This window comes from Mirounga leonina, unplaced genomic scaffold (assembly GCF_011800145.1).
Source record: "Mirounga leonina isolate KUSES-001 unplaced genomic scaffold, KU_Mleo_1.0 Mir_176, whole genome shotgun sequence".
Classification (NCBI taxonomy): Eukaryota; Metazoa; Chordata; class Mammalia; order Carnivora; family Phocidae; genus Mirounga; species Mirounga leonina.
Window position 1 is genome coordinate 13,966,483 of NW_023270454.1, and position 27,153 is coordinate 13,993,635.

General features: G+C 41.5%; 1 protein-coding gene across 2 annotated transcripts in view; it reads right to left on the bottom strand.

The window, feature by feature from the left end:
• The window catches only part of GALNT7 (polypeptide N-acetylgalactosaminyltransferase 7), a 143,513-nt gene extending 116,672 nt beyond the window's left edge, over positions 1-26,841 (bottom strand). The window contains exon 1 of one of the 2 annotated variants that reach the window (XM_035022698.1): positions 26,555-26,841. In XM_035022698.1, coding sequence (XP_034878589.1) covers positions 26,555-26,680 — 126 coding nt within the window. In that variant the 5' untranslated portion in view covers positions 26,681-26,841. The remainder of the gene's footprint in view (positions 1-26,554) is intronic. The other variant, XM_035022697.1, reaches the window with a different exon arrangement.
• Positions 26,842-27,153: the final 312 nt, after the last annotated feature.

Consider the following 27,153-nt stretch of genomic DNA (forward strand, 5'->3'; position numbering starts at 1 on the left):
AGATGCAGCATAAATTTATAAAAGCTTAGATTATAGAAATCCTGCACAGCAGTACTACTATTTGGTTTAAGATAGGACTATAATTCCAGTGATGAGAGTCTGAAACTCTGGGGTTACTTTCCAGAGTTTGTAAAAAGAAGGCATTCGTGGAATTAGATCCCTACTCTCCATATCCTGACAATACTGAATGATATGGTTCCTTCTGCTTCCCTTCCCCCCAAAAAAGGATCTAAAAATTTCACCTTCTTTGAAACACATAGACCTCTCAAATGTACCTCTGACTGTCCAGGCAAAGAACCCAACTTTGATATGCCTCAATCTGATATTTAAACAACAGGAATAAAGGATGATAATGTTCAGGAAGCAAAGCAAAGTACAAACACGGAAAGGGCTCAGAGGTTAGGCCATTACCCAATGGCACTATAATCACCAAATTGTTTTGTTTTCATGACAACCAAACAACAATCTTCATTTTACCAACTAGTAGTGCCTATCCCTGCTCCAAAATCCAAGTTCTTTTTAGAAGGTCCTGTAGAACACATAAAATGTTTTCATTTTAAGCAACTTGAATACATTCCAACTTTAGGCTCTCTCCATCATTAAAATACGAAGTAGGAAACTGTAATGCAGCTTTATATAATTTGAGGTAATGCACTGTCCACGAGTTAATTTTTTCCTGTTAATTTAGGGAATTATCAAATGACTAAGTTTCTCATTCACACTTGAAAGCAAAGAGTAAGCAGTTTGCAGTTATTCGTAATTTCCATTATCAATTTGAAGGCAGTTACAGTTACTCTTTGACTGTATAACATCAGTAAGAGGCACATTTTAGTTTTAGGGTTTAAATTAAAATGTCATCGAAGCCACATGGTAATGTGTATTCTTTTCCCTCATTATTAAGTCCCATTTTTGAAAGCTTCTTTGGATTCCATGCCAGATCTAGTGTCTGTCTACTGTCTAAGAGACTACACATCTGAGTAAACCAAACATAAGTTCCTTTACCTATCTCATCCCAGTCATCAATTTAATCTAAAGAGAGGTTTAAGAGAAACAACTTTTATAGTAAGCATGGAACATAAATTCTTAACGGTCATTACAGATTGTCCAAAGAGATTCGTCATGATAAGGACAACCCTGCTCCTCCACTGAGAAACTGTCTTCAGGATCCAATGTTCCTAGAGAAGAAAATATGTTTCTGGACTACACTCCAGATATTGAAGGCACAGGGAAGGGGGTGTTTTTATGCCACTTTAGTTCCTTTGCAGAATGATCCTAGGATCCTGGAGAGTTACCAAGTTTACCAAGTTTACTCCAGAGAAGGTGGAGAACCAGCTCAAGCATTTAAAGGTCTTCTGGAATGGAAAGGTATTAAGTTCAGAGTACGGTTCCAAATATGAAACTCACTTCAAAGTTAGCCAAGAACTAGACCCAGTCACAGATCACCTTCCATTTTTGGAAGACTGTTCTGCCTATCCATGCTATAGATCATTTTAGTACGCTTTAAGAAAAAACTAAATTTAGTTACAAATACTCAGAGATGAGGCTGAACAAGTAAAAATAATTAAAGGATAAGAGGTATGAGAAACTTGTTGAATGATACTTCATTAAGCCCACACTCAATTCCAAATCCCAAAGGCAGTCTTTGTATTTTGGTCTTGAAATTAAAGGGAATAAATAGCTTTATAATACTTCATGTGTGTTATGAAACCGAATCTTATGAACAGGTTGAGTTTTCATTACTAAACCAGCCCTGAAAATCAATGTCTGCTACTTAGCCACTGATTCTAGGTTTAAATTTAGCTAAGGAGATCTGAGCTAGAAGTTCCCGGGTTTACAAACCTTTTGTTGATCTCTTCAATAGCAACAAAAGATGGAGAGGAAGTTTTCAGGATTCAGATTGGATGCTCCTATGGCTAAAAGCCAGATTATATTTATCTCCTATAAGATAAAATCTTAATCAAAGACTCACATGAAACCACCTCCCAAAAAGTAATTAGATTCAAAACCTGATATTAGTTTCATTTTATTATCAGCATACATCACCTCTTCCTTGTTTCTGAAGATAATGAATTCTTAAATTTACATTCAAAGCTATGGAATATTACTGGGATTGTGAAAGTGTTGGCAAACAAAATTCCCAAAAGCTTTCCGGTTTTTAAGAGTTACAATGTGCTGTATACTAACCCTCGGGCAATAAGACAGGCTTTCCACATTGATAAGTAAATTGCCTACTTTAAATTTAAATGCCCCTTAAAACCCAAGACATGTACAAAATAGGCCTCTATAAATACTGTATATTAACATATTGTATTAAATCTGACAATAAGAACTCCAATTAGTTTACATCATAAGTCTCCTTAACATTCTATTATCTCTTAATGCTTTTAACACTCTGTAAAGTGAACACAGTAAAATAAATAATGAAGTCATGAAGCAATTAGTTGAACCATTAAAGAAATACTTAATTGGTTTCTAGGCTATCAAAAAGAACTTAAATCCATTTACAAGCAGGAAAGTTGAAAACTAAGTCTAATTGCTTTCACAGTAAAATTCTATAACTACATAGCATATGAACAAAATTTATATGAACCCAAAACTAAAAGTAAATACAGCAATAAATTATTAGTATTGTTAACAACTGAATATGTTTAGTCTTTTTTTTTTTTTTAAACTTAGTAGTCCACAGTTTTTGGTCCAATCATCTATTTTTTAAGGCACTTGATACCTCCCTAGTAAATGACAGATTTCTTTCAAAGGAACCAAGTTAAAATGATACTTTTCCTTAGCCAGAAAAAAAAAATATATAAATATATATACATATATATACATGCACACACACACACATATATATGTGTATATATATAAACTTTTATATATATATAAGGTTTTGGGATTTTGATTAAAGAAAATGTAGTTCTCATCAGCAATAAACTAAATGCTAACAAATTTGGGAGGTTATGAATTCCTTGTTTCCAATTTTTTGTCTCCTAGGCTATCATTCATTTACACAGAAATTTCTCCAAATTTCATATTATACATACTATAAAGAGTCATACTACATGTCATAGTTAATGATTCTAAGATTGATAAAAAGGCAGACATCTTAAACTCTAGAAAAACAAGTTTTACTCTTATACAAAAACATGCTCCATCTTCCTCAATCACCATACCTCAAAAACAAATTTGAGGTGGGGAAAAGACAAGACAGAGGTAGCAATAGACGTAAAGTGCTGGGCAAAACAACTTCCTGAATGTGTCTTGAGGGCCCTACTCAAAATCTTCCTCTCTGGCTTATATATGAAATTTCTACGATGGTAATTCCTTTAGGTTAAAGTAGGAGATTATCTCTGTATGTTACTCTAACAATTTGTTATGCAAGATGCAGAAACCTATTTAAGTAAAAGGGCACTTATTATGAGGATTCAGGCAAATGTCACAGAAGAACTTAGTCTGCAGTTAGAACAGGCAGGTCTCATGGAAATTAGAAGGTTGTGAGGCAGAAGAAGAGTCTTTTTGGGCGCCTGGGTGGCTCAGTTGGTTAAGCGACTGCCTTCAGCTCAGGTCATGATCCTGGAGTCCCTGGATGGAGTCCCGCATCGAGTCCCGCATCGGGCTCCCTGCTCAGCAGGGAGTCTGCTTCTCCCTCTGACCCTCCTCCCTCTCATGCTCTCTGTCTCAAATAAATAAATAAAATCTTTAAAAAAAAAAAAAGAAGAAGAAGAGTCTTTTTGTCTGTCCCTCTCCATAACATCTTTCTTCTCTGCTTCTAGAAACAAAAGTCTACTTCATTCCTTTCTCTGATGACTGGTTTCCTCAGCAAGACTTTTAACTTTTCCTCCCCTGAATTTTACTTTGTATGTGACTTTGATGCTTAAGGAGTTGACCATGGTGCCATGTCTACCAACCAACTCTGCATCATCTCTAGTAGACAACACCACGACTCAAAAATCCCAGGACCAAAAATATAGTTGATCTACCTTAGATACCCCTATTCCAATTACCTGTGTCTGTGGGATAGACCTCTCCCTTCCATGCCACGGATACAGACAGAGAACAGATACCAGGATGTGCCTTAATATGTTAAAAGATGTCTTGAATCATGTTATACAGAGGATATAATATTAACCACTGGCACAAACAGGAACATTGAGGGAGACAGGCTCAGGCAGGTGAATTTTTATTCTTTCCCCACAATTTAATTCTCTTCCCTATTTTTTTTTAGGTTTATTTTAGAGAGAGAGAGAGAGAGAGAGTGCAAGCAGGGCAGGGGGGCGGGGAGCAGAGGGAGAGAGAAAGAGAATCTCAAGCAGACTTCCCACTGAGTGTGGAGCCCAGTGTGGACCTTGATCCCATGACCCTCAGATCATGACCTGAGCGTAAACCAAGAGTCCAATGCTTAACCGACCGAGCCACCCAGGTGCTCCAATTCTGCTCCCTTTCAAGACAATGATGACAATTCCAGAACTCAATTGTGCACATAAAAGTGACCTGCCTCTTCTAGTGATATGGTAGCTAGGGCCAATGTTTCATTGGTTAGCGGTTCTAATACTCAAGACAGCCTTTTATAAGTAGGGAAGCTCCATATATAGAAACCTGAAACTATTTTGTGAGGGACAACTAATATAAAAACAGACATGAGCCAGCTTCGATTTGAAAGCAAAGTAAAAAAGGAATTTCTGGTTTATGAAGGTGACTATCTCAACAAGAATATGGCTGAAGTACAGAAAGTCACAATAGATAGAGGCAGGAGGGAGGATGCCTATCAAATTCAAAATTCTGAAATAAGGAGAATCCCTCAAAGCCAAAACAAGGACCTCTTCAGGGCTAACTGAATAATGTTACTTCATACAGAAACTGGTAAACATGTGCCAAATGCCATTATAATAATTACTTCCTTCTTTCCCCTCAAATGTATAGTTTCTACTTGCTGCCCTCCCCCACAACACACACCCCTCCCTCAGCCCACCAAAGCCCTGCTTATGAAGATAAGCCCCAAAGTTAATTCTCTTCCATGGGCCTGCTCTTTTCCACTTTCCAGGTACAATTCATTCTATCTTACTACTTAACATATAATACTTCCCATTCACCTTGTACCACAAATGAGGTTGTCACATCCCCGAGGACACAGAGTGTATCTTAGTCATCTTTGTATCCTCAAGGCTCAACACAATGCAAGACATCTAAAAAGTTTAAGTAGTTTTTTAGTGAGTCATAGATCCTAGAAATAAATTCAAGAAAGCCTCAAGGAAATGTATAACAGTTTCATAACGGGTTTCAAAAGGAAAGAAAGGAAAATCTAAGCTGCGTCCTTAACCCATAAGGATAAAAGGATGAAAGTCATGATCTCTTGCATAAAAATAGCTCTGGTATGGGTAGAAGACAGTATCAGACTGGGCAGACCACTGTTCTACTCAGTATGCAAGTAAGTGGCACTTGGCAAAGAAAGTCTATTCTTGCCTATATTAAGAAATCAGATCCATATCGCATCCAGTCCAGAACTAATTTTTCTCATGATAACTATTTGGCCCCAAACCTTCCCACATGACTTTGTAAAGGAAGACTCTATATCCAGTACTGTGTTGACTATTAAACTATTGTCTCTCAGCTCTAAACCCACTGATATATATGATATATATGATATATATATCATTTGTTATATTTTGTTTTCCTCCTATCTATATTCTGCTTTGTGGTCTGGAACCTGCAAACATCTCTCCTTTGCCAACTGCCTCCGTTAGGCTTCACCAACAGGGGTCGCAAGAGAGACAGAAAGGCAGGCGGATGGATTCGTTCTTCCTTTGCTGTCAAAGTTAAGGCATTTTGCCAAGGCAGCTGGAGTGGTTCTAGAGTCTAGCATTTATCCAACCCAGCTCCATTACAGATTCCCCCCAAAACAGCCTCATTATATTCTACAGATACAATAGGCAGCTGGCCAGGGTCCCATCATGCTACCCCCAGAGATCTGAACCCCAACTTGCTGGGCCTTCCTGTGAGCTTCTAAATCCTGACAATCCCAACCTCTTCCTTTTCACCATGCCCTCACCCCTTGCCGTGCTCTAGGGATGGCAGCTCTTTTGGTCATTATCCCTGTGTTTCACTCTATACCCCAATTTTGCTTTTTCAATTCTCTAATACATCTTGCCTACTGTAAGACCTACCTCTTTATGCTACTACGCAAAACCACAGACTTTTGCTAACTCCTACAATGACCTATATACCCTTTCCGCGGTCCCCTGACTGCCAACAGCAAAAGGGTCTGAGACTGACCTTTTGGTAACACTTTAAAAAACCTTAAAAACCTGGTCCTGTTGATGTGAGTTTAGCAGACAAGTCTGAAAAGAGTCTTGGATCAACAAGTAATGCAAATATAAATTTTGTGCTTGAGTGAGAAGACCAAACTTATACCAGATACCAAGACCATGCTGATTTTTCTAGGGAAGGAGTTGGGTACAACTAAAAATTGAACTACAAGGGACTTTTCAACCTTGCTTTTACAACTTTTTTTTTTTTTTTTTTTTTGAGAGCGAGAGAGAGAGACTTTTACAAACCTTATTTAAACACTTACATGTTATTACGTTGTGGCGAAAACTTCTATACCTCTCTTCTCTCATTCTCTTATTCCTCTCTTCTCTTATTAACCACCTCCCCTAACCTCTGACTTTTAGCTATGCAGATGGCCACCCAGAATAAGGACACATTTCCAACTTGCCTCAGAGTGACTATCTTTTGGCCAGTGGAATGTGGCTGAACAGGATATGTACAGATCCAGGAAACAAAATCCCCTTTCAGTTTCTTTCCTTCCTACTGCTAGAATGTGGACAAGGTGGTGTAATCTCAGGCCATGTAGAGGAGAGCAACTCTCTAGAAATAAGAGAAGAACAAGAGAGAAGGGGCATGGATCCCTGATGAGGTCACACAGGTCTATGAAGAGTTGCTGATCAGTTTGGCTACGTACATAAGAGAAAAAAAAAAATCTAACTTTCTGGATTTCTGTGATAGTCAAATCTGTATTCTAATGGATATAAACCCCAAATATCTAGTTACCACCCCTTAAAATTCAGAGAGCCCAAAAACCAACTGATAACTGGACCTTTGGTTTGCCCTTTCATATTTCCCCAAAGAAGTTTGGGGTGGTGGTAGAAATCACCTGTTTCCCAGTAGGTACCATTCAAAGACTCCCAGAGGCATTTGGGCACACTAAATACAGAGTGAAAACAGTCAAGACAGATGATGTTAATTTTTTTTTTTAATATATATTTTTTAAAGATTTTATTTATTTATTCATGAGAGACAGAGAGAGAGAGAGAGGCAGAGGGAGAAGCAGGCTCCCAAGGAGCAGAGAGCCCGATGCGGGACCCGATCCCAGGACCCTGGGATCATGACCTGAGCCGAAGGCAGACGCCCAACCATCTGAGCCACCCAGGCGCCCGATGATGTTAATTTTGTACACAGAAGTGCCTGGGAGCAAAGAAAGAATATCCACAATTACTATAGGGAGTTTCTAAAAGAAAAGGTGGTGCTTTCAGTGCAAACTTTATTACTCCTATTTTAGAAGCATCACTCAATCTTGCCTATGCAGAAAAATTTATCCACATAACATATGCGATATGGCTTTGGTTTATGTGCCTGCAAAATATTTATAAAAGCAATTATTTGGTCTGGGGGACCTGTTTTCACAATTTAATGATGTGAAAGGAGTTTCCAGTAACTGAAACACAATTTATGCACTGGACACCTATTTCCATACCAACAGCAACCTGATACGGGTTATACTTAAAACCATTTGTCTCAAAACCTAAATTAAGGAACCACTTATGTTGGGATTCCCTGTGTAAGAGAAATTCCTCAGTATAAATACTTGTCAGATTCAGTGGGCTGCTAAGGCAATGAAGAAAGATGTAGGTGACTGCAAAGCAGGAGCTCTTCTAAGAAACCTATTTTAAATCTTCAGTAGGATTTTTCTGCGATTGTAAGCTCTCAGATACAGTGAGTGTTTTACAACAGAACTAAAGTCATTTTTGATAGAGCAAGATTAGTGAGTTGTGTCCCACTGGAAAGCAACACAGGGAGTAGGACTGCCAATGTCAGTATCAGATGATTACATGAGTTCAAGTTTGAGGATTAAGAATGAATGCAGGTCTCAGCAGGGGTCATAACCAGGAGACAACTGAGTATTTGTCAACTGAACAAAGGCCACTAGAACAACTTGGATCTCTCTTCTCTAAGACAATAGGACCAGAGGCTAATTAGCAGAGAACCAAGAGAGCACTATAAAACAGGGCCTGCCTTCAAGGAGCTTAAGACCAACTGGGAAAACAGCTATGTACTAAAGAGTATTACATTCATTTATAGTCATGTCCCATAATGAGGAACCTTTCTGTGATTAGAGATATCCAAGTGGACTAAAGTACTTAAAGCTTCAGAGAGGCAAAACCTGGATCAATCTTGAAGAATGGTAAGATTTAGACAGTTGGATGAGGACATGCCAACCATGAACATGTAAGTAACAGTCTAGTGGCAGAATTCAGCAAGTCCAGGCAGTTAGAATCTTCTTCTGGAGACAGGTGCATCTATCTTCAGAGCATGAAGCAGTCACGTCACCCAAATAACTCCCTTACTTTGATTGGGCTATTAGCCAACTGTTCTCTCAGGATGCTTGAGTTCTTTACAGACCAAATCAGTGACCAGGTCAATTTGTGAAAGATGAGCTAAAAAAAAATCTTAAAATTTTACTTCCTGTAGGACTTTTCAGGGCTTTTAACATACTAACGTACCCTGCAAATCTCTGAGGGGGTGATATAACATGCAACATTTCTCAACCCTATTGGCCCAAAAACCCTTTTTAAAGTTACTGCTTTGGTTCACAGAGCATGGTTCAGGAGTGCGACTTGTGCTCCTGAATCCAGCCTGAGAGGGTGGGCTCTGCTGTCAGCCTGGGTTCGAACTGCGAGTCCATCGCCTACAAGGCCAGGTGACAGGCAAGGCATTTAATTTCCCTAAGCCACAAATTTCCTCATCTGTGAAATGTCAGAAGGCTAAATTGAGAATTTAAACACACCTAGCAGAGGGCATAGTAAGAATTCAATAGAAGTTCCTTATCAGCGCCTGGGTGGCTCAGTCGTTAAGCATCTGCCTTCTGCTCAGGTCATGATCCCAGGGTCCTGGGATCGAGCCCCGCATCGGGCTCCCTGCTCCGCGGGAAACCTGCTTCTCCCTCTCCTTCTACTGCTCCCCCAGCTTGTGCTCTCTCACTCTCTCTGTCAAATAAATAAATAAAATCTTAAAAAAAAAAAAAGTTCCTTATTAGTATTTGATGTTCAATCAATTTTCACACTAGAATTCTGCCCCCACAGTGCCGACCTGTTATGTTGCTATATACAAGTATAAACAAACAGAGGGTGTGTGCTTAAAAGAAAATTCAAGGAAAACAAAGAGCCTTATCACTGCCCAGTGACATAGGTATGGTCCAACTACACAATGACAAAAGAAAGGGCATAATTTTCATCTCTAAACGTGAATATGGAACACAGCATTTTAGAAAATCCAGGAGCGGCTGAGTCGAATCCGCAGCAAGAAAACTTGGTCTTCACAACAGAGACAGAAGGAACAAAGCTAATAAAATTAAGAAAACATTGTATTTACCACACCTCATAATTAACCCGAGGGCAGTGACGTGGATTTAATACTTACTAAGCAGAAGTTTAAAAGCTTTGGAATGTTCCGCAACCACAACTCAACATTAAGTTGGAGACTAGGCTTCTGGGAAGAATAAGGAAGAGATGGCGAAAATAAGTAGCTTCAATAGTTGCTCTTCCGGTTTTGTTCTCCCTCAGATCACTTGTTTTGCTCCATGTAATTGGTGGGTTAGCCAGAGGCACCCAAAAAAACAGCAAAACTTGGAATCAAACTTCTGCCTTTTTTTTTTTAAGGGGCAGGTGGGAAAACAATTTTGCACATACGCTGTACACCACAATTTACGATCTGTAACTCCCAGCACCCTGGTATGTTTTTTTTTTCTTCCTAATGTCCTCTTCCCTTAAACCATCTCAATGCTAAAATGACCAGATGTTAAAAGGTGAGTTTACAAGACAGTGTAGGTCTTAAAAACAATATATAAATTAAAATATTTCTACAGTAAAATAAAAAAGGCAATCCACAAAGTAGCATATACGTAGTCTGTGTCTACCCTTAACTTTGGACAAGAAATACACCAAACAGACCATAATTAGCTTTGAGTAAAATGGATTAGAGGGGCTATTTCGTTTGTTTGCTTTTACTTTTTTAATATTTTCTACAATGAATATATATTTATATTCAGGAAAAAAGTATATTTTAAAATATGTATTTATTTTGGGAGGGGCGCACATGAGCAGGGGTAGGGGCAGTGGGAGAAGGAGAGAATCCTTGAGCAGGACCCTGAGATCATGACCTGAGCCAAAACCAAGAGTCGGCCACTTAACAGACTGAGCCACCCAGGCACCCTAAAAAGAGTATATTTTAAAAGTAAATAAACAATAACATTTTCCTCTTTCCCTGTTTTAGAACATTGGTTCCTTGAAGGATATAACTTTTAAGGCAAAAGTCAGTCTAGGAAAAAAGACTCAGCCCCTTTTCACCAATTCATAACAAATTCGTATAAGTATTTTCATTCTTTTAAGCACTCTTGAAACTATGTACAAAAGGTTATAGTCATCCAAGAAGGAAGGGAAAGAAAGGGAAACAACAAGTGTAAAACTGCAAGCCAAATGCTTTCCTAGCATCTGGTAACCTCACCCTAACTAAGGCAAACAGAGAAACAGCGCCCTGTCTCCTTTACATGAGGAGGGAAAGGAGGCTCAGGGAAGTCAAGTCTAGGCCAAGCCGACTGAAGCTATTCACAGTATTTGTAACAGGATTTCAACTCCTGCCAGAGTCCATGTGGACTTTTACTATACAATGACGTCAGCTTTTATTTTTAATCCACCTTGTTCTTGAGGAGCTATATTTTAAACATCAATAAAATTTCCCCAGGATATTTAGTTATTTATGGGGATTACTATTCACAGTTATCAACCCGATTATTTCTTTAAAAGAAAAAACATGTACGTGGTTTACATCCCTGTCTTTCCTACTCCCCACTCACAACACAAATGACTGGTCCAAAGCATGACCTTGTACTACGTACGGTACAAGGCTCCTCCCCCTTTTAGATGGCACACCTTCCCTTCCTCCTACACCTTAAAGCTCAAACTCCCTGCCCCTTCCTAGTAAGGAATACGGTCATCAACTTGAATGTGCCTTCCCTAGGACTCTTTTTTATTAATTAGGGACTTCCGTAGGTTTTTCAAAATCTTAATGAGATAGTGACAGGAAAACACCACTAAAATATCAGATTATTCCAAAACCATGAGGTTGCTGAATCTCTCAAACCTAAACAGTTTCCGTCTCTTCCTCGACTAGCAGGCCATTTACATAACAACAAAAACAGTTACAGTTCACAAAACAGCAAAAAATTGAAGATGGGCAGGCTCTAAGGCTTACACAAGGAAATAAAACACTTGCCCAGGCAGCACGGATTGGACCCACTACTTCCTGATAACTGGCTTACAGGACGAAATTCTACATTGAGTATCCCTGAGCTGTAGCTTGTGCTAAACATCCAATGCATTTTAATTCATTATACTGCCTGAGACAGGAAGCATTGAAGTGGTATTATAAAATCATACAAATGTAGTACCTTTATTCTTAGAAGATCAAGGAATTCTCTCAGTGAAGAAATTGTAGTAATCCAAATCCTAGAGGATATTAGCTTCCCCTCCCCAAAAGGAATTTTTCCATTTCTCTTTTTGAGACTTACTCATCTTCACTCTTACCAATAAATTAAGCATATAAGAGACATTGTCCTTTCAAGATTCCAGGTGCCACTGAGTGTACCATTCACTCTTCAAATGTCTTTAATGAAGACACACACACACCCTGCTACATGCTTTCACAGAGCAGTGAAGAGAATTCAGCCAATCTAAGTCTTCTCTGGGTGATTTCCCAGCAATGATGAGCAGACTGAAACACAGCAAATTTCTCATGCTTTCTGCTTCACCACAAACCAGCTAAAGCATGACAGTTTGGGTTACGGTTATTGTTTTACTTTTTTGAGTGTCAGTCATCTATTACAAATGTCTTTAAATGTTTTTATTTAGGATATCCCAAGTGTACAACTGTGAGTATCAGGACTGGCCCGTGAATTTAGGAAACAAGTAAATCAAATCTATATCTAAATGGAAGGCATTAGAAATAAATCAGGAACCTGACTTAAGGCATTGTATATTTTCTGTTTTTTTTTTTTTTTTTACCACTTAAACTCTGACAAATGGACCAGTGTCTATAGTCACCTGATGAGAAATGGAAGGAATGGAGAAGAGATGGAAACTTCAACTTTCAGAACAGTAGCATCTCAAAAATCGCAACACCACTGTTCTAAATCTTTTTTTCCAAAAACATTATCAGGAAAATGTTCCACATAGTATTTTAAGTTTGATTTGATTTTCTTCACTGCATATAGGAGGCAATTTTAAATTAAGCCCATGCCGACCAAGGAAAATCTGCAGTCTCTGACAGAAAACAATCTCCTGCAAGAAAACCAAAACTCTAATTTTTCTTCCATTCCTAGTCAGTATTCACAGGATGTGACACTTCTTAGAGCATTTTGTTAAAGTGAGACGCATAAGACGAGTTGTGGGTAGGGGTGTATAGAGATTACAGAAAGAGCACAAAGTTCTTTTAAAAAGTTCGTTTTAGCTCTATTTTAGACATGAAATTTTATTTATTTTTTCATTAGTGCTGACTCACCACAAGAGTTCCAGGTATGATAAAGGACTGTGAAGGTGTAGTTGTCTTTAATGAAAAAGAATGGGGTATATTCAGAAAATGCAACATCTGTCTGTGTTAGAAATTAGGAGTAAGCTACTGGCTTCATCATTCGGAGGCAAGGCACTGTGTGTCCAAACAGCAGGCTGGGTTTTTCCAGCTACCTTGAGGTCAATAAAATACATGGCTGACCTTTTCAACCTTGAAAGAATCATTCTTACATTTAGCACCCACTGGGACCCAAAGAAATTGACCAACTGCTCAACAAATGCCTCACAATCAAAAGGAATCCTACCTTCCAAGGGAGAAAAAAATAGATTTCAGTTACTTTCATGAAGAATTGAAAAAAAAATAGTAGGAAAGTTATCACATTTCATTAGAAAACAACACTGAATATACATATATTGTCTTCACTGTTACCTTAAGTTTCTGGTATTTTATACTAAAAATCTATCCCTTAATTTCCTTTTTTTTTTTTTTTAAAGATTTTATTTATTTATGAGAGAGAGAATGAGAGAGAGAGAGCATATGAGAGGGGGGAGGGTCAGAGGGAGAAGCAGACTCCCTGCCGGGCAGGGAGCCCGATGCGGGACTCCATCCTGGGACTACAGGATCATGACCTGAGCCGAAGGCAGTCACTTAACCAACTGAGCCACCCAGGCGCCCCTCTATCCCTTAATTTCCACTTAGGATTTCCTTTTACTCTTTCTTCATTTCATCAGCTCTTCTGAGTCATAACTCATTGCACAAAACATACTTGCTTTTAAACACAAGCACCTGTTATTTAGGCTAAAGAAGTAGATGCAAATGAATACATGTTTCAAGCCGTTCACTTTATCTTCAGGAAGCGATTTTTGCCAACGTATAATAACGATGTTAACATTTGCTTTTCTCTTGGTGCTACCAGTTAGCTGAGCAGAGGTCAAGGATGATACCCGCCTCTTATAAAACATGATTGTACCACGGTGAAATGAGTGATTGGACTCTCTGGCTGAGATTATCTTCAGGTTAGTCATAGGTGTGGGCTGCTCGAGCAAAACTGGCTGGCACTCTTCCTGCCCTAGTAATTCATGGAAAGTGAAATGAAGCCCCGGTTCATTGAAACTTCCCTCAGACTTCAAAGAGGATGCTGAAAAAATAATCTGAGAATACCCATGTAGTATAGATGTATTCTGAACAATACTGCAGATGCCAGTTCTTGAGCTAAGGATAGAGCAGGACCTGGGAAGAGGTGTGCTATTTGGGGTTCTATTACCTTTGCAGGTTTGACAGCACTCTTCAAAATTTTCAGTTAACAACTGTGATCACATGTCTGCTACATTTATTTTAAAATAGAAGTTATGTGTGCCATAGTTTGCAGCCTAAATGTTAACTACGAAAAAAAGAGTAAGAGTTATCCTAATTTCACACAGAAAATGTATTTCTTTAAAATACCAAGGCATTTGGAAATCACCGTATTTAGCATATTTTTAGAAGAGAGAATTTCAGAAAACTATTTGCTAGAAGTATTTTTCTCTTTGCCACCCACCAGGATCTCCCTGAACTGTAAGCAAATTTATTTTAATTGACCACCACAATGCAACACTCTCCTCCAACCTTCTTTTACAAACAGTGGACTTCAAATTTCCTCTGAGACCATCACACAGAGAGCAGCAGTAAATGAAACTGCATGCCTATATTTCTGCGTTCCACCAATCCTTTGCTTAAATGTTAAAATGTAATTACACATTTTAAATGATCAAAATTTCCAATTTTGACAGTGATCCTTTTAGCTTAAACTAAACACTCCACAATAGTAGAAAAATCTACATGTGCAAAGTAGTAAGATTTCAGTCATTTCCATTCCATTACTCTAAAAAGCACTTTGTAGTCATTTATTCTGTACCATAATTGAGTGCTTATTTGCCAAAAATCTAATGGATTTTTTATTCATTTTAAATCACCCTGGCAAGAGTTATCAGACTTTTGAACAGGAGGTTTTAAACGCTTTCTTTCAAAAGAAAAGATGTAAAACCCTGCAAACAGATTGTAAAGGTAACAAATACTGACTTACATGAAAGACACCTTACTGTATTAGAGATTAAAAAACTAATCCTGTCGGATTAAATTTTAAGAAGCATAATGATTAAATTGTCTAATAAGAAGTGCGTAGCAAAACATTCAATTGCCAGAGGAAATACTGGGGGAAAAGGTTTGGATTTAAAAGTCCTCCCAAGTAAGCATAATTGAAACCTATACCTAATAAGCCTAATAAGATATTTCAGAAAATATCTTAAGACAAGTTTTGAAATGGCTATATAAAGTGAATCTTTGATTTCGTAGGTACATGGGCTGTTATTGACAAAAAACTCCAGTTGGTATGATATACTGCATGGCAAATTTTTCTAGGTATTTGTCACAGCTGCATTTAACAATCAAGCAAATAAAAACTTAATTGATTTAACCCTATTAGATTTTTCCTAAGTCATTTTTGAAATGTTTATACAATTGACTAATAAACTATATATCTCAATAGAAATGGAATCTACATATCCTGCTTCTTCCCAGTTTTCTGTATCTGAACATCTTTATCCTTCTCTTACCTATCGTATCTGTCTTTGATCTAGTCTGGCAAAACCAAACTTACATGACTCACTTAAGCATACTGATCATTTTTGTTTTTTTCAAGGGTTTTAAGGGAACTATTTTTCCAATAACACGTTAATAAAATGCATATGAAATATTTACTTTAAATTCAACAGAATAAAATTATTTAAAATGCAGAAGTGCTGACAAATAAAGAACCTCTAGAGCACTTCAAGTATCATGACTTAAGGACTATTTTTTATAACATAAGTTGTACTTCATTGTTCTATTTTTTTTTTCTATTTAGCTTTTCTTATTAAAAAAAGAAATTCTCAGGAACATAAAGATATTATATTGCTATGATATTACTTCAACAAGTGTTAATTCTTAAAATTCTACAAAGCTGTTCAAAAGTGTCTCTTAAACTATACTGAGAACCTGAGACTACTGTTTCACTTCAATAGCTAGCCTCAGTGGCTTAGCTTGAAATCAAGGGTTCCAGCTGGAGGAGTCAGGCATTCACACAGTTGTAAAAGCTATTTGCAAACCTTGCTCACATCAAAGAGTATGTTATCACAATGTGTGTGTATGTGTGTGTATGTGGTTTCTATTAAAAGGAAAATCAAGAGTCAAAGGATAATTAGTCTAAAAAAATGGAAATGCTGGCAATTTCTCAGTTAATGTCTACTTAAGACTCACTTTTTAAAATTTTTATTTTATTTAAATTCAATTAATTAACATAGTGTATTCTTAGTTTCAGAGGTAGAGTTCAGTGATTCATCAGTTGTATAGAACACCCAGTGCTCTTTACTCTTTAACACCAATTCTTCTGACAAGGTGTACACATTACCAGTGAATATGTGGTAGTTTTCAAAGTACTTCAATACTGAAGTGCTCACACAATTGTAAAATATTTTATAAAGAACTACAAATGCTAAAATTATGTTTAAGCCAGATAATCAGTAAGCATGTAAGTTTACTATTAAAGAAAAGTAGCATACCTCTTGAGGCCCGAATGTATTCTTAAACCTAGGGACTCAATAAGAGATTAAAGATTAAAAAATGATTAGGTCATTTATTTTATTCTCATACAGAACTGCTCCCAAAAGTATGTGATTTAATTTTAATTCATCCACTTTAAAATATCCTTGGTAATAACAAATTCCAATTGCTTTGCTTGGAAGCCTATTAGCAGACTAGTTGGTATTGATATAATACTGCAGTTAATTGTACCTCCTAGATTTGGGAAACCAGGCTGCTCTGCAGCAATTCTATAAACCTAATTAGATAATGCAAAGTTAATTTTTTTCCTCAAGTTTCAGAGTGCCAGTTCTTATATTCAGTGAACTGAATCAGGTCTCCCAGTTGGCATGTTTAAATGTTTCTCAGGAGTAATGCTTTAACATGCTACCAAGCCCAGAAGGGAATTTATAATGGAGCAGAAATGAGAACATTTCTCATTTTGAAATATTCAGGATTCTTAGCAAAAGGAAGCAACAGGAAGGTAGCCCTTCCCTCTCCAAAACAGACTTAAGCCCTGGATAACTGCAGTTCACGTAGCCTTAGCATTGCTTTCAGGATCCCAGGACGGAGCTAGAATGAAACGGTAGAGCCCACCTTAAAAAACCAACATTACCGGAAGTGCTGAGCAGACAATTTTTCTATTCTGTTTCTTCCTGTAATTACGTGTCAGGCAAATTAATGTGTTAAAAACTAAAAACTGCCTAATATTCTGCGGATAAAGTTTCTTTTCCAACTTCAAATATTAAAATGTTGTTTTGGTCACAGCTTCTTATAAGTTACTGGATTTCAGACCAAAAGAGAGAAAAAAAAAAAAAAACCAAAAACCTCCTATGCATTATAATCGTTTTAATATAATGTGTACAGCATATAAAGTTTATATTACCACAACCACATGATTATGGTTTAGCTTAAAATATATATGTACAGATGTGTCTATATATACACATGGGGGGATGGGGGAGGGTGTAGAGAGGCACCTAATTAAGGCAGAACAGATAGAATCCAAAGTGTGTTAGTTCCCCTGTGATAGTTAAGTTCTCTAAAACCCTTCCTCTTCTTGTATTTTTCATCTAGTGAAGGTGATTATTTACTACTTGAACTTCTTTTTCTTCCAAGCTGGTTCCCCTGGGTCATCCCATTTACCGAGATGCCGGTGGAGAGGTCACGGTGTCCCTCCCTGGAGCCAGTTCTATGGGTTCGTTGAGCGGGCAGGTAAGCATGCTTCCACAACCACTTTCTACATCCCTAATGGTGATCAATTCTTGTTCAAATGCTGCGATATTCGACATTGCTGATGGTCCTGCCCTTAAATTCTCTTTGCCCATGTTTTCTACAGGCAATATTCTCTAAATCTTCTACTTCTGTCTATGCCTCCTTTCATCTCTCCCCCTCCCAGCACCTGAGAGAAGGCATTATCCAGGTTTCTCTTTTCCTATCCACGTTTTTCTCCTCTATCTACACATAGCCCCTTCATTTACCAATCCGGTCCTCAGGCTTCAGACATATTCCTGCCTATGATTTGCACACTTTGCATCCAGTACTGATCCAGTTCTGAGCTCCATTTACCCAGTAGACACTGTCTATAAAATATGACATGCCCCTCCTCCCCTCAAAAATACTACATGCCCAAACCAAACCAATGTTTCGTTTTACAGCCCCCAAATCTACCCATCCTCCAGATGAGCAATTCTCAAAGTATGATCCCTGGACCAGCACCTCTGGAACTAGTTACAAATGCAAATTTTCTGCCCCACCTCAGACCTACAGAATCAGAGGTTCTAGGCATGAGGCTGGAGTACTTTGTTTTAACACACCCTCTGGGTGATTGTGAGGCCTATTGAAGTTACAAATGCAAATTCTCTGCCCCACCTCAGACCTACTGAATCAGAGGTTCTAGGCATGAGGCTGGAGTACTTTGTTTTAACACACCCTCTGGGTGATTGTGAGGCCTACTGAAGAACGCTTTAGACAGTTCTGTTCCTTCTGAGGCATCAGCATCCTCCCCCTTCCAGTTCCATCCAGAGGGTTCCTCTGCCTACCAGCTAATTCTACTCATAATCTCTCTCTCCTCATATTCATGGTCTTGGTCCCTCTCCTAGCTTTTAGGCCTTATCATGTCCTATGACACAGACATCTCTCTCCTCACTGAAATCCAGCTGGCACTGTTTCCAGATTATTCCTGACAGCCCAGCTCTGGATATTCACAGTATTCAATCTTTCAGGGTTCAGACTCCGTCTTTCTAGGGTTCTCTCCCCACTACTTCCACTCCCCAATCCCATCTTCCAGCCATGCAGTCCCCGGGATTTGCTGCAATCTTTCATGCCTTTGCACATACCTACCGTTCCTCTGTCCTCACACACTTGTCCCTCCGATATGCCCTTTCTAAAGAGCTCTCTGACAGCACCCAGGCCTTACAGACTAGATGCTGCCTTCTCTGTGATCCCACAGGACCCAGTGGACTTAACTAATACAGGTGAGTTCTTGCCTCACCATTACAATAGGTCGCAAAAAAAAAAAAAAAAAGTCATTACTTATTTTGTTTATCTTGGACCATATGTAGAGGACCATGCAATTTATCAGCCAACCCAGGGCCTCATTTACATCTGCAAGCTTATCAAGTACTGTACTCCCTCCAAACTCACCATGCTCTAGTCATACTGGCCTTCTATTTCTCAAACATTATAGCCTCATTCCAACCCCAGGGGCTTTTCACTTTCTGTTCCCTCTGCCTGGAACGTTCTTCCGTCAGAACTGTGTTATAGGCTTATACTCATTCTTTGGGCCTCAGCTCAGCCACTGCTCCCTGAACTTCCCTACATGGTCCCCACTGCCCCTTTCTCCTTCATGTTATCCTGTATGGTCTTCAGTGTTTCTATTTGAAATTACCTCTCTACTGTCTCTATGTCCCCCTTTCAATGTAGTCCACTTGAGCACGTATATCTTGTTAAAATCTATAGTGTTTGGTCAGAGCATAGCTCCAAGTCCAAACACATGAGATTGAATCCGGCTCTACCACTTACTAAGTAAATGACCTTCGGCAAAGAGTTCACCTGACTCCATGGTCTCATCTATAATGGGACAACTACATCAGACTTGCATTTGAGGGTTGTTACAATTAAACAATATAATACACATAGAATGCTTACCTGGCATAAAGGAGTCAAGCAAGGTATGTTATCTATTGTATGTTACCTGTTATCATTGCTATTATTATTTACTGCTCTATAATATCTCCAAGGCCTACTGCAATGAATGGTACTTAGTAGACACTCAATAAATATTTGACATACTTGAGCGAATTAGTGAATCAAGAGCTGCTGGTTAATGGATGTCACCACTCCCCCAACTCTACTTCAGAAGCTTCCAAAAAGCTTCTCTAAGTGCTGACTTAATAAAACCCCAACCCAGTTCCCTGGCCTACCATTTAATTTCCTTCAAAATATGGCCCAAACTTACTTCCCCAATCTTAGCTTTCATCACTTTGCTGTAGTAAAAACTTTTTTCTGGTCTCACCATATTCTTTTAGTGTAGAATGTTCTTCCCTGCATCCCTCCCTGATTCCACGGGACACTCCAGGTCTAGCCAAATGCCATGCTCTTGCCTCTGAACATCCACCTCCTATAGCCTCTATAGCTGCGCAAGAACCTCCTTTTCAGGGGCGCCTGGGTGGCTCAGTCGGTTAAGCACCTGCCTTTGGCTCAAGTCATGATCCCAGGGCTCCTGGGATGGAGCCCCAAATCGGGCTCCCTGTTCAGTGGGGAGTCTGCTTCTCCCTCTGCCCCTGCTCATGTGCTCTCTCTCTCTCACACACACTCTGTGTGTGTGTCAAATAAAATCTAAAAACTAAAAATAAAAAGAGAATGTCCTTTTTACAGCTATTCCATGTTCACACAGATCACCTCACTTATGAGAGGAGATCGGAGTCTGTGTCCTTGCCATCTCTGCATCTCCAGTGCCCAGCCCAGGATCTTAGGGAAAGCAAGACCTTGAGACATCAGTTTGGGCGAATGGAAGGTTGGAGTTAGGAAGGTATTATGAAAAGGCCCAACTTTATATATCAAAAGAAAACTACATTATGGATGCAACACCTACTGTGCAGTTATTAGGTCGAGACCTGAGTAACATCTTTATTATGTCAACACTTTTTATCTCTTCCACTGTCTAGTACAGCATCTCCAATGCCTAGAGCCATGGATGGCACTTAGTAAACACTCAAATATTTCACACTTGTTGAGTAAATGACTCACGCTTTTAATAAAAATATATCTCCCAATTCTTACAAAGAATTCTGTCCACATTGTTAAGGCATATCTCACCCTCTCACCCTTTCCCCTCTTCCACTGTACAAAACCCAACCATAAAATCATTCCTTTCCTAAACTGAAGCTATGTCCATTTTATTCTAGAGATTATAAATTTTTTTTTAAAGATTTTTTATTTATTTGAGAGAGAGAGAATGACAGACAGAGAGCACAAGAGGGAAGAGGGCAGAGGGAGAAGCAGACCCCCTGCTCAGCAGGGAGCCCGATGCGGGACTCGATCCTGGGACTCCAGGATCATGACCTGAGCCGAAGGCAGTCGCTTAACCAACTGAGCCACCCAGGAGCCCCGAGATTATAAATTCTTAATTTAACCACTTCTCTCCTTCTGTCACATTGCACATTCATTCTTCAGGGATGAAAATTAGAATTCGAAACACGAACAAAGACAATGATCTAGGTTGAAGTCAGATAATCCCAATCATTTTCCTACATTCAAGAGCCACTCAAATCTTGCTGACCAACTCTTTCATAACTCTGGAGTTAGAATTTACAAATACTGTTTACAAATGGCCCAGAATTCTGGAAAATCAGAATTCTGATTTTCATTCATGTTGCATTATTTTCTCTCTCCTTCTGTCTCCAATTTAGGAGTGACTAATCTAACGCAGCTTATACTAATTGTTGCAGCCCACACCTTATCTCCCATTCCATGTAGCCAGCCGGAATCACAAAACAGTTATCCAAATTCAACCCGCTCCTTACCAGTTTTCATTCCTTCCTTACGAATAATTGTACACTCCCTGAATGGCTATTCTCCACCTTCTCCACCTCCTGATTTGGCTCTTGACAAAACGTTCTACGACAGCTGTCAGTGTTTCCTTATATTGCTACTGGATTAAGGAAGAAAGGAAGGAACCCAGGCCATGCAAGTATTGCATCTCTTCAACTAGGAAGAGATCTCTTTATAACAGGGATTTTTACTTGAGGTATTCTTGGTATTCTCCAATGGGGTCTTCCTGGGAGGGAGGTGAAGAGGTGTGGTCGTAACAGGACTGATGCCTGACCTTTGACCACTGGATGGGTAACACTTCCACAAAATCCACAGATTTAGAATTCTTGGGAATGTTTGCATTTCTGGGGTGTCCGGACCTAAAGGGGAGACGTGAATGAATGCTTCAGCACCCTGGTAGATGGGGGAGATACTCCATGAGCTACTCCAAGAAACATAAATCCTGCCTTCAAAGGACTCAGTCAGCGGTTTACAGTGAAATGAGAAAGCTTTTGATTCTCACCTCCCCCCCCCAAAAAAGCACATGTACACAGAAGTCTGCATTAATTTCAGGACGTCTATAACGCCTAGAGTTCATAGACGGGAGTTTTTCATTACAGCTGTGAGGGAGGACAGCAAAATAGAACAAAAACAAATCCTGAGGCATTTCAACTGGGGAAGTAAGACAACAGTGACCACTTAAGACACTACGCTTTGCTAAGTGATAGCTCTATTCCTAATGATATCAATGGCGCTTCCATTTGTAATAGTCTTAAGGTCAAGGGCAGAATCTTTCAGGTTGCAATCAATTGTCACAGAGATAAAAGGGTTTGGTAAGGTGGAACTTGACTGTGACAGGGTAATCAATTCAGTCACTCAGCTTCATTTAAGCAATATTCCTTTCAACGGGTCTTAGGTTATCCCTTAAAACCTCCCTGCCTAGGAAGGATTCCTGAATCAGCCCTGCTCTGTATGCTCTAAACCTACGTGGCATTAATGGTTTGACTAAGATAGCATTTACACATACAAAGAATCATCCATTTACCAGCAGCTTCTCATCAGTGCACTGGATTAGCTATAATAAAACCATTGAAGAGCTCAACCCTTCCATTACAAACCTTTATGGTCAGGAGCTTATGGTTCATTTTTAAACTCCGGGCTAAAACTTGGGATGTATGGTCTAGGAGATACCATAATTTATTTAATTAAAGGAACTTTCTGCACTTCGCAAGTACTAAACAGATGGTCTTAATAAATGCTGACCTGAAAATATCCAGAGGACAAAGCCTAAAAAAGGAAGCCTTCCCATAACCATAAAACATAAAAATGTATGAATGTTTGTCTTCAGAACTTTCAATGTGACAATCTATCATCCTAAACCTCCTGACGCCTTCTACACTCCCACATCCAATCAACTAGTCCTGATACCTTTGCATCTTTAATAGCTCTTGAATCAGTTCTTCACTTCCATTGTCACCCTACCCATCCAAGCAACACCATGTCCCACCTGAACTATTATAACCTCCAACAGAACTCCTACTCTCTGTTCTTGCTCTAAATCAATTCATACTTCCTGCAGGCAATCAGAATGATCCTTCCAAAACACAAATCTAATCAAGTCTCCCTACTTAAAAAATCCTTCAACGGCTTCCTGCTGCTCTAAAGACCTCATCTTTAGCATGGTCTGCAAGACCCATACTATGTTTACATCCTCACTCCACCTCTCCTCTCATCCTCCATGTTCTAATTCTACTGGTCTTCTTCCAGTTCCTCAGTTCATTATACTGCCTTCTACCTCAGGACCTTTGCACATACTTCTCCCTCTCAGGAGTGCCTTCCTCCCACATCCAGGTCAACAACTATCTGTATTCAAATCTTCAAATTTCAACTAAGTCATTTCTTCAGGTAAGACTTTTATGACCAGGGGCGCCTGGGTGGCTCAGTCATTAAGCGGCTCAGGTCATGATCCCAGGGTCCTGGGACCAAGCCCCGCCATCGGGCTCCCTGCTCTGCGGGAAGCCTGCTTCTCCCTCTCCCACTCGCCCTGCTTGTGTTCCCTCTCTCACTGTGTCTCTGTCAAATAAATAAATAAAATCTTTAAAAAGAAAAAAAGACGTTTATGACCAAATTCCTGTTCTCTTATCCCCTAAGGCTTTTCTTCACAGCATGGAGCATAGTTTCTATTTGCAGATTTGTGGAGTTTTGATTAAAGTGGGGTGTTTTCCCCACAAAGCTGTAAGATCCAGGGTTAGTGGTAAGGAGCATTTCCTCGATAACTAGCATTAATACATAGTAGGCACTCAAAAATGTTTGTTGAATAAATCACATCATCTACAACAGAGTACAATTTGAATGGTAAGATCATCTTGCACATCATTTACCTCAGAAAAAACAGCAAAAGGCCCTGAATGAGGAAGGAGAGAAGAAATGTGTTTCTCATCTTGACCATGGGTAATGTGTTTTGTAATAGTGACCTCCACAGCTGGGCAGATATAAAGAAGTCGTCCCGGCTTAAAAAAAAAACAAAAAAACAAAAAACCAGGTTGCTACAGACTTTACTGCCTGGAACATTGAAAGGACAAGACGAGCAGTGGCACAGGCTGGGGCCACAAGTATAAGCTTGCCAGAGCTGAGGCAGAACCTTTATTTGGTTGGTTGTTCTAGCCTATTTCAAGCCACTAACAGGCATTTATAGGGATCCAAAAAAAAAAAAGCCCACAGGTGGATCAACATTAAAGAGGCAGGTGCCTCACAGCGGGGAGAGGTGTCTGCAACCATAAATCGAAGGAAAAGAACTAGAAGGCAGAAGGGAAATTCGGGAGTCAGAATCTGCGGGCTGGTCAGAACCTTCTCTAAAGGAAATGTTCTTCTAGTGCCAGATCTCAGAAGTTCTTAGGATAGTTTTTAATAAAAGGAGGCAAAAGTCCCTTGTTTATGGTAGTAATTATTCATAAGTTATGCCTTAAATTGCTTAGGTAGCATTTACGTAAAGTTAATAAAAGGTTTTGGTTTTCCTGATCCATAAGCATTCTTTGCAGTGTTAATCACATTTAAAAGTCTTAAAAAGCTAGCTTCTGTCTTTGGCAAATGACAGAAATTACAGTGGACCCAGTGACAAACTATCAAATAAGTTGGACCAAAAAAATCAAGATATCACCACCTGCCATTGAATGACTAGCCTTGTGGCTGGGTACTTATTATATATCCACTTTAGTAAAGTATTTCAAGAGATGGGTATCGGTGTGGATGTTCTACGACCTCTTTAATAAAACACTTGTCATGGGAACTACAGGACATTCCGAACATGGCTAGTTTCGTCAGACTTTCCTCAGTTTCTCTCCCAGAAAATGGGGTTCTAACATTTCCAGCTTTCTGTGAAAGGCCATTTAATGACTTAAAACACTCTCGATTGCAATATTCAGTTATCCCTTGTCAATCATTTTGAAAGCAAAAAACCATAAAGAGGTCACCAAGAGCGCAAGAGTTCTGAGAGGCTTAAAACCACAAACACACTTAAAGGAAAACTTGGTACTTTTTATTATCAGTGACTTAGATGACTTAGATGGGAGCCCACCCCAGATGTTACAAAGAGATTCCACTTGGGTCAAGACTTCAAACACTAAAACCTAAGAGTAAATCTAATTTCACCATATAGACAGAAACGGATAAGGAAAGCTCTTCCTAGGATTCTTCTTAAAAGGAAGCCTTCCCATTCAACTTTCTGATGCTAAGTTAATGCTAAGGAAAGTTAATAAAGGAGATCGCATAGACGCGATGTATTTGCCAAAGGCACTTTACTGCAGAGCCTAACTCCACCCAAGGCCCCCCGGCCGCTCAGTGGCCCTGAACCCTTGGCGCCCTCCCTCACCCACCCCCAAGGGCAGCGGGCCCGGCGGGCTATCCCGGGCTCCGCGATGAGGAAGGAGGCGGCTCCTTTTCGGGGAGCGGATCCGGCTGGGGCGGGGCGGGGGGGGAGAAGCCGGCATGCAGCCAACCAACTGGGTCAGCGAAGCCGCAGTCGCCGCGGCCCCTTCCCGGCGCGGCTCACGGTAAGTAACGTTCCGAGGCGCCTGACTAAACCCTCAAAAGCAACGGAGTGGCCAAGCTAACACTCGCGCCTCCGGCGGCAGACAAATGCGTCCCAGCGGAGCGGCCGGGCTGGGCGAGCACGCAGCCAAAGCCGAGCGGCGGGGCGCCGGCACAAGTTAGTTTCCCGGCCCGAGCAGCCCTGCCACAGCCCGGGAAGAGGAACCAGCCCCACGTCCCCCGGACAGAGCCGCCCGGAGCCGACGGGCGGGCGGGCGGGCGACGCTTCCCCGGCGCGGTGCGGACTGCGGTGGAGGGGCCCGCGAGCCGGGCGGGGTCGCCCCTCAGCCACCTCGGGCCAACCGCCCCTCCCTCACCGGGGAAGCGAAGAGGAAGGGCCGGTCCGGGGTGAGGCCTCGGCCTCCCATCGCGCCCCGTCTCGCGGCCACCGGAGTTGGGGGGGGGGGCGGCGCTCTCCGTACGAGCCGGAGGCGGGGCGCCATCTCCCTCCCACCCCCTGCACGCAGGCGGGCCGGGGGAGCCCGGGGCTGCGAGCATCCCTGGACGGGCGGTGGCGGGAGGGGAGGCTGCACCGAGGGGCCTGGTCCCGAGCGGCGGTGATCGCAGCGGCAGCATCTCGCCTCCTTCAGGCCTGCACGCGCCACAGGCCGCAGCCTGGACCAACCCCGCGTCCCCCGGCCGCGACCGCGGCGGTCCCCGCACGGAGGAGTCGGGGGGCTGGGCGGCCGCGGCCCCCGCTCTCCTCCCGCTCTCCTCCCGCTCCGCCCCGCAGTGCCGGCGTGGAGCACCGCCGCCGCCGGCGGAGCCCGGGGCGGGGGAGCGCGGGAGGAAGGGGCGGCGAGGGGGCGGGCCGGTGGCTGGTAGCGGCGACCGGGTGCTCGGGGCTCGGCGCCCCCCGATCGGCCCGCGCTGCGCCAGCACCACCTGCGGAGCTGCGGCTCAACGCCGCGCCCCGACCCCGCCGCCCTGCTCCCGCCACGCGCGCGCGCGCAAACAAAACAAGTTGCAGGTCGCCGCCGCCGGAGGGGGCGGGCGGGTCACTCACCCTCATCCTGCTCAGCGGGCTTGGGTCGTCCGGCCGCGGGGACAGGGAAGACCAGAGGACTACTAGCCCCAGGAAGCTTCCCACCACCAGTAAACTGCGTAAGATGAACCCAATCTTCAGCCTCATCTTCCTCCGGCGGCGAGAGACACAGAGCCCGGCGCAGCCGCCGCCACAGCTCTCCCCTCCCTCCTTCCCCCTCCTCCGGCTCTCCACCTCCTCCCTCCCCCACCCCTACCGCTTCGGCTGCCGCCCTCTCCGCAGCCTGCCCTTTCCAGCTCCAGATCCGGAACTCCCCTTGGCTCTACCTTCCCCCGGGCTCTTCCCTCCGCCCCCTCCCCGCGGCTCGCCGGCTCGGACTGCGCTCCGCCGCCGCGCCGCGTCCCCCCCGCCCCCGCCGGCCTCCGCAGCGCTCCAACCGACCCGTGTGCCTCGCTCTTCTGAGCTTCCTTTCTGTGTACCTACCCCCCTTCCCGGCACGCAGTCCCCTTCTCTCACCGCTGTGCCCAAGAACCCTCTTCGCAATTCCCTGTTACCTTGTAACTAACTTACACTTGCCCCAGCTCTGCTCCTTAGCCTTTGCCCCACTGCTCAGCTCTGAA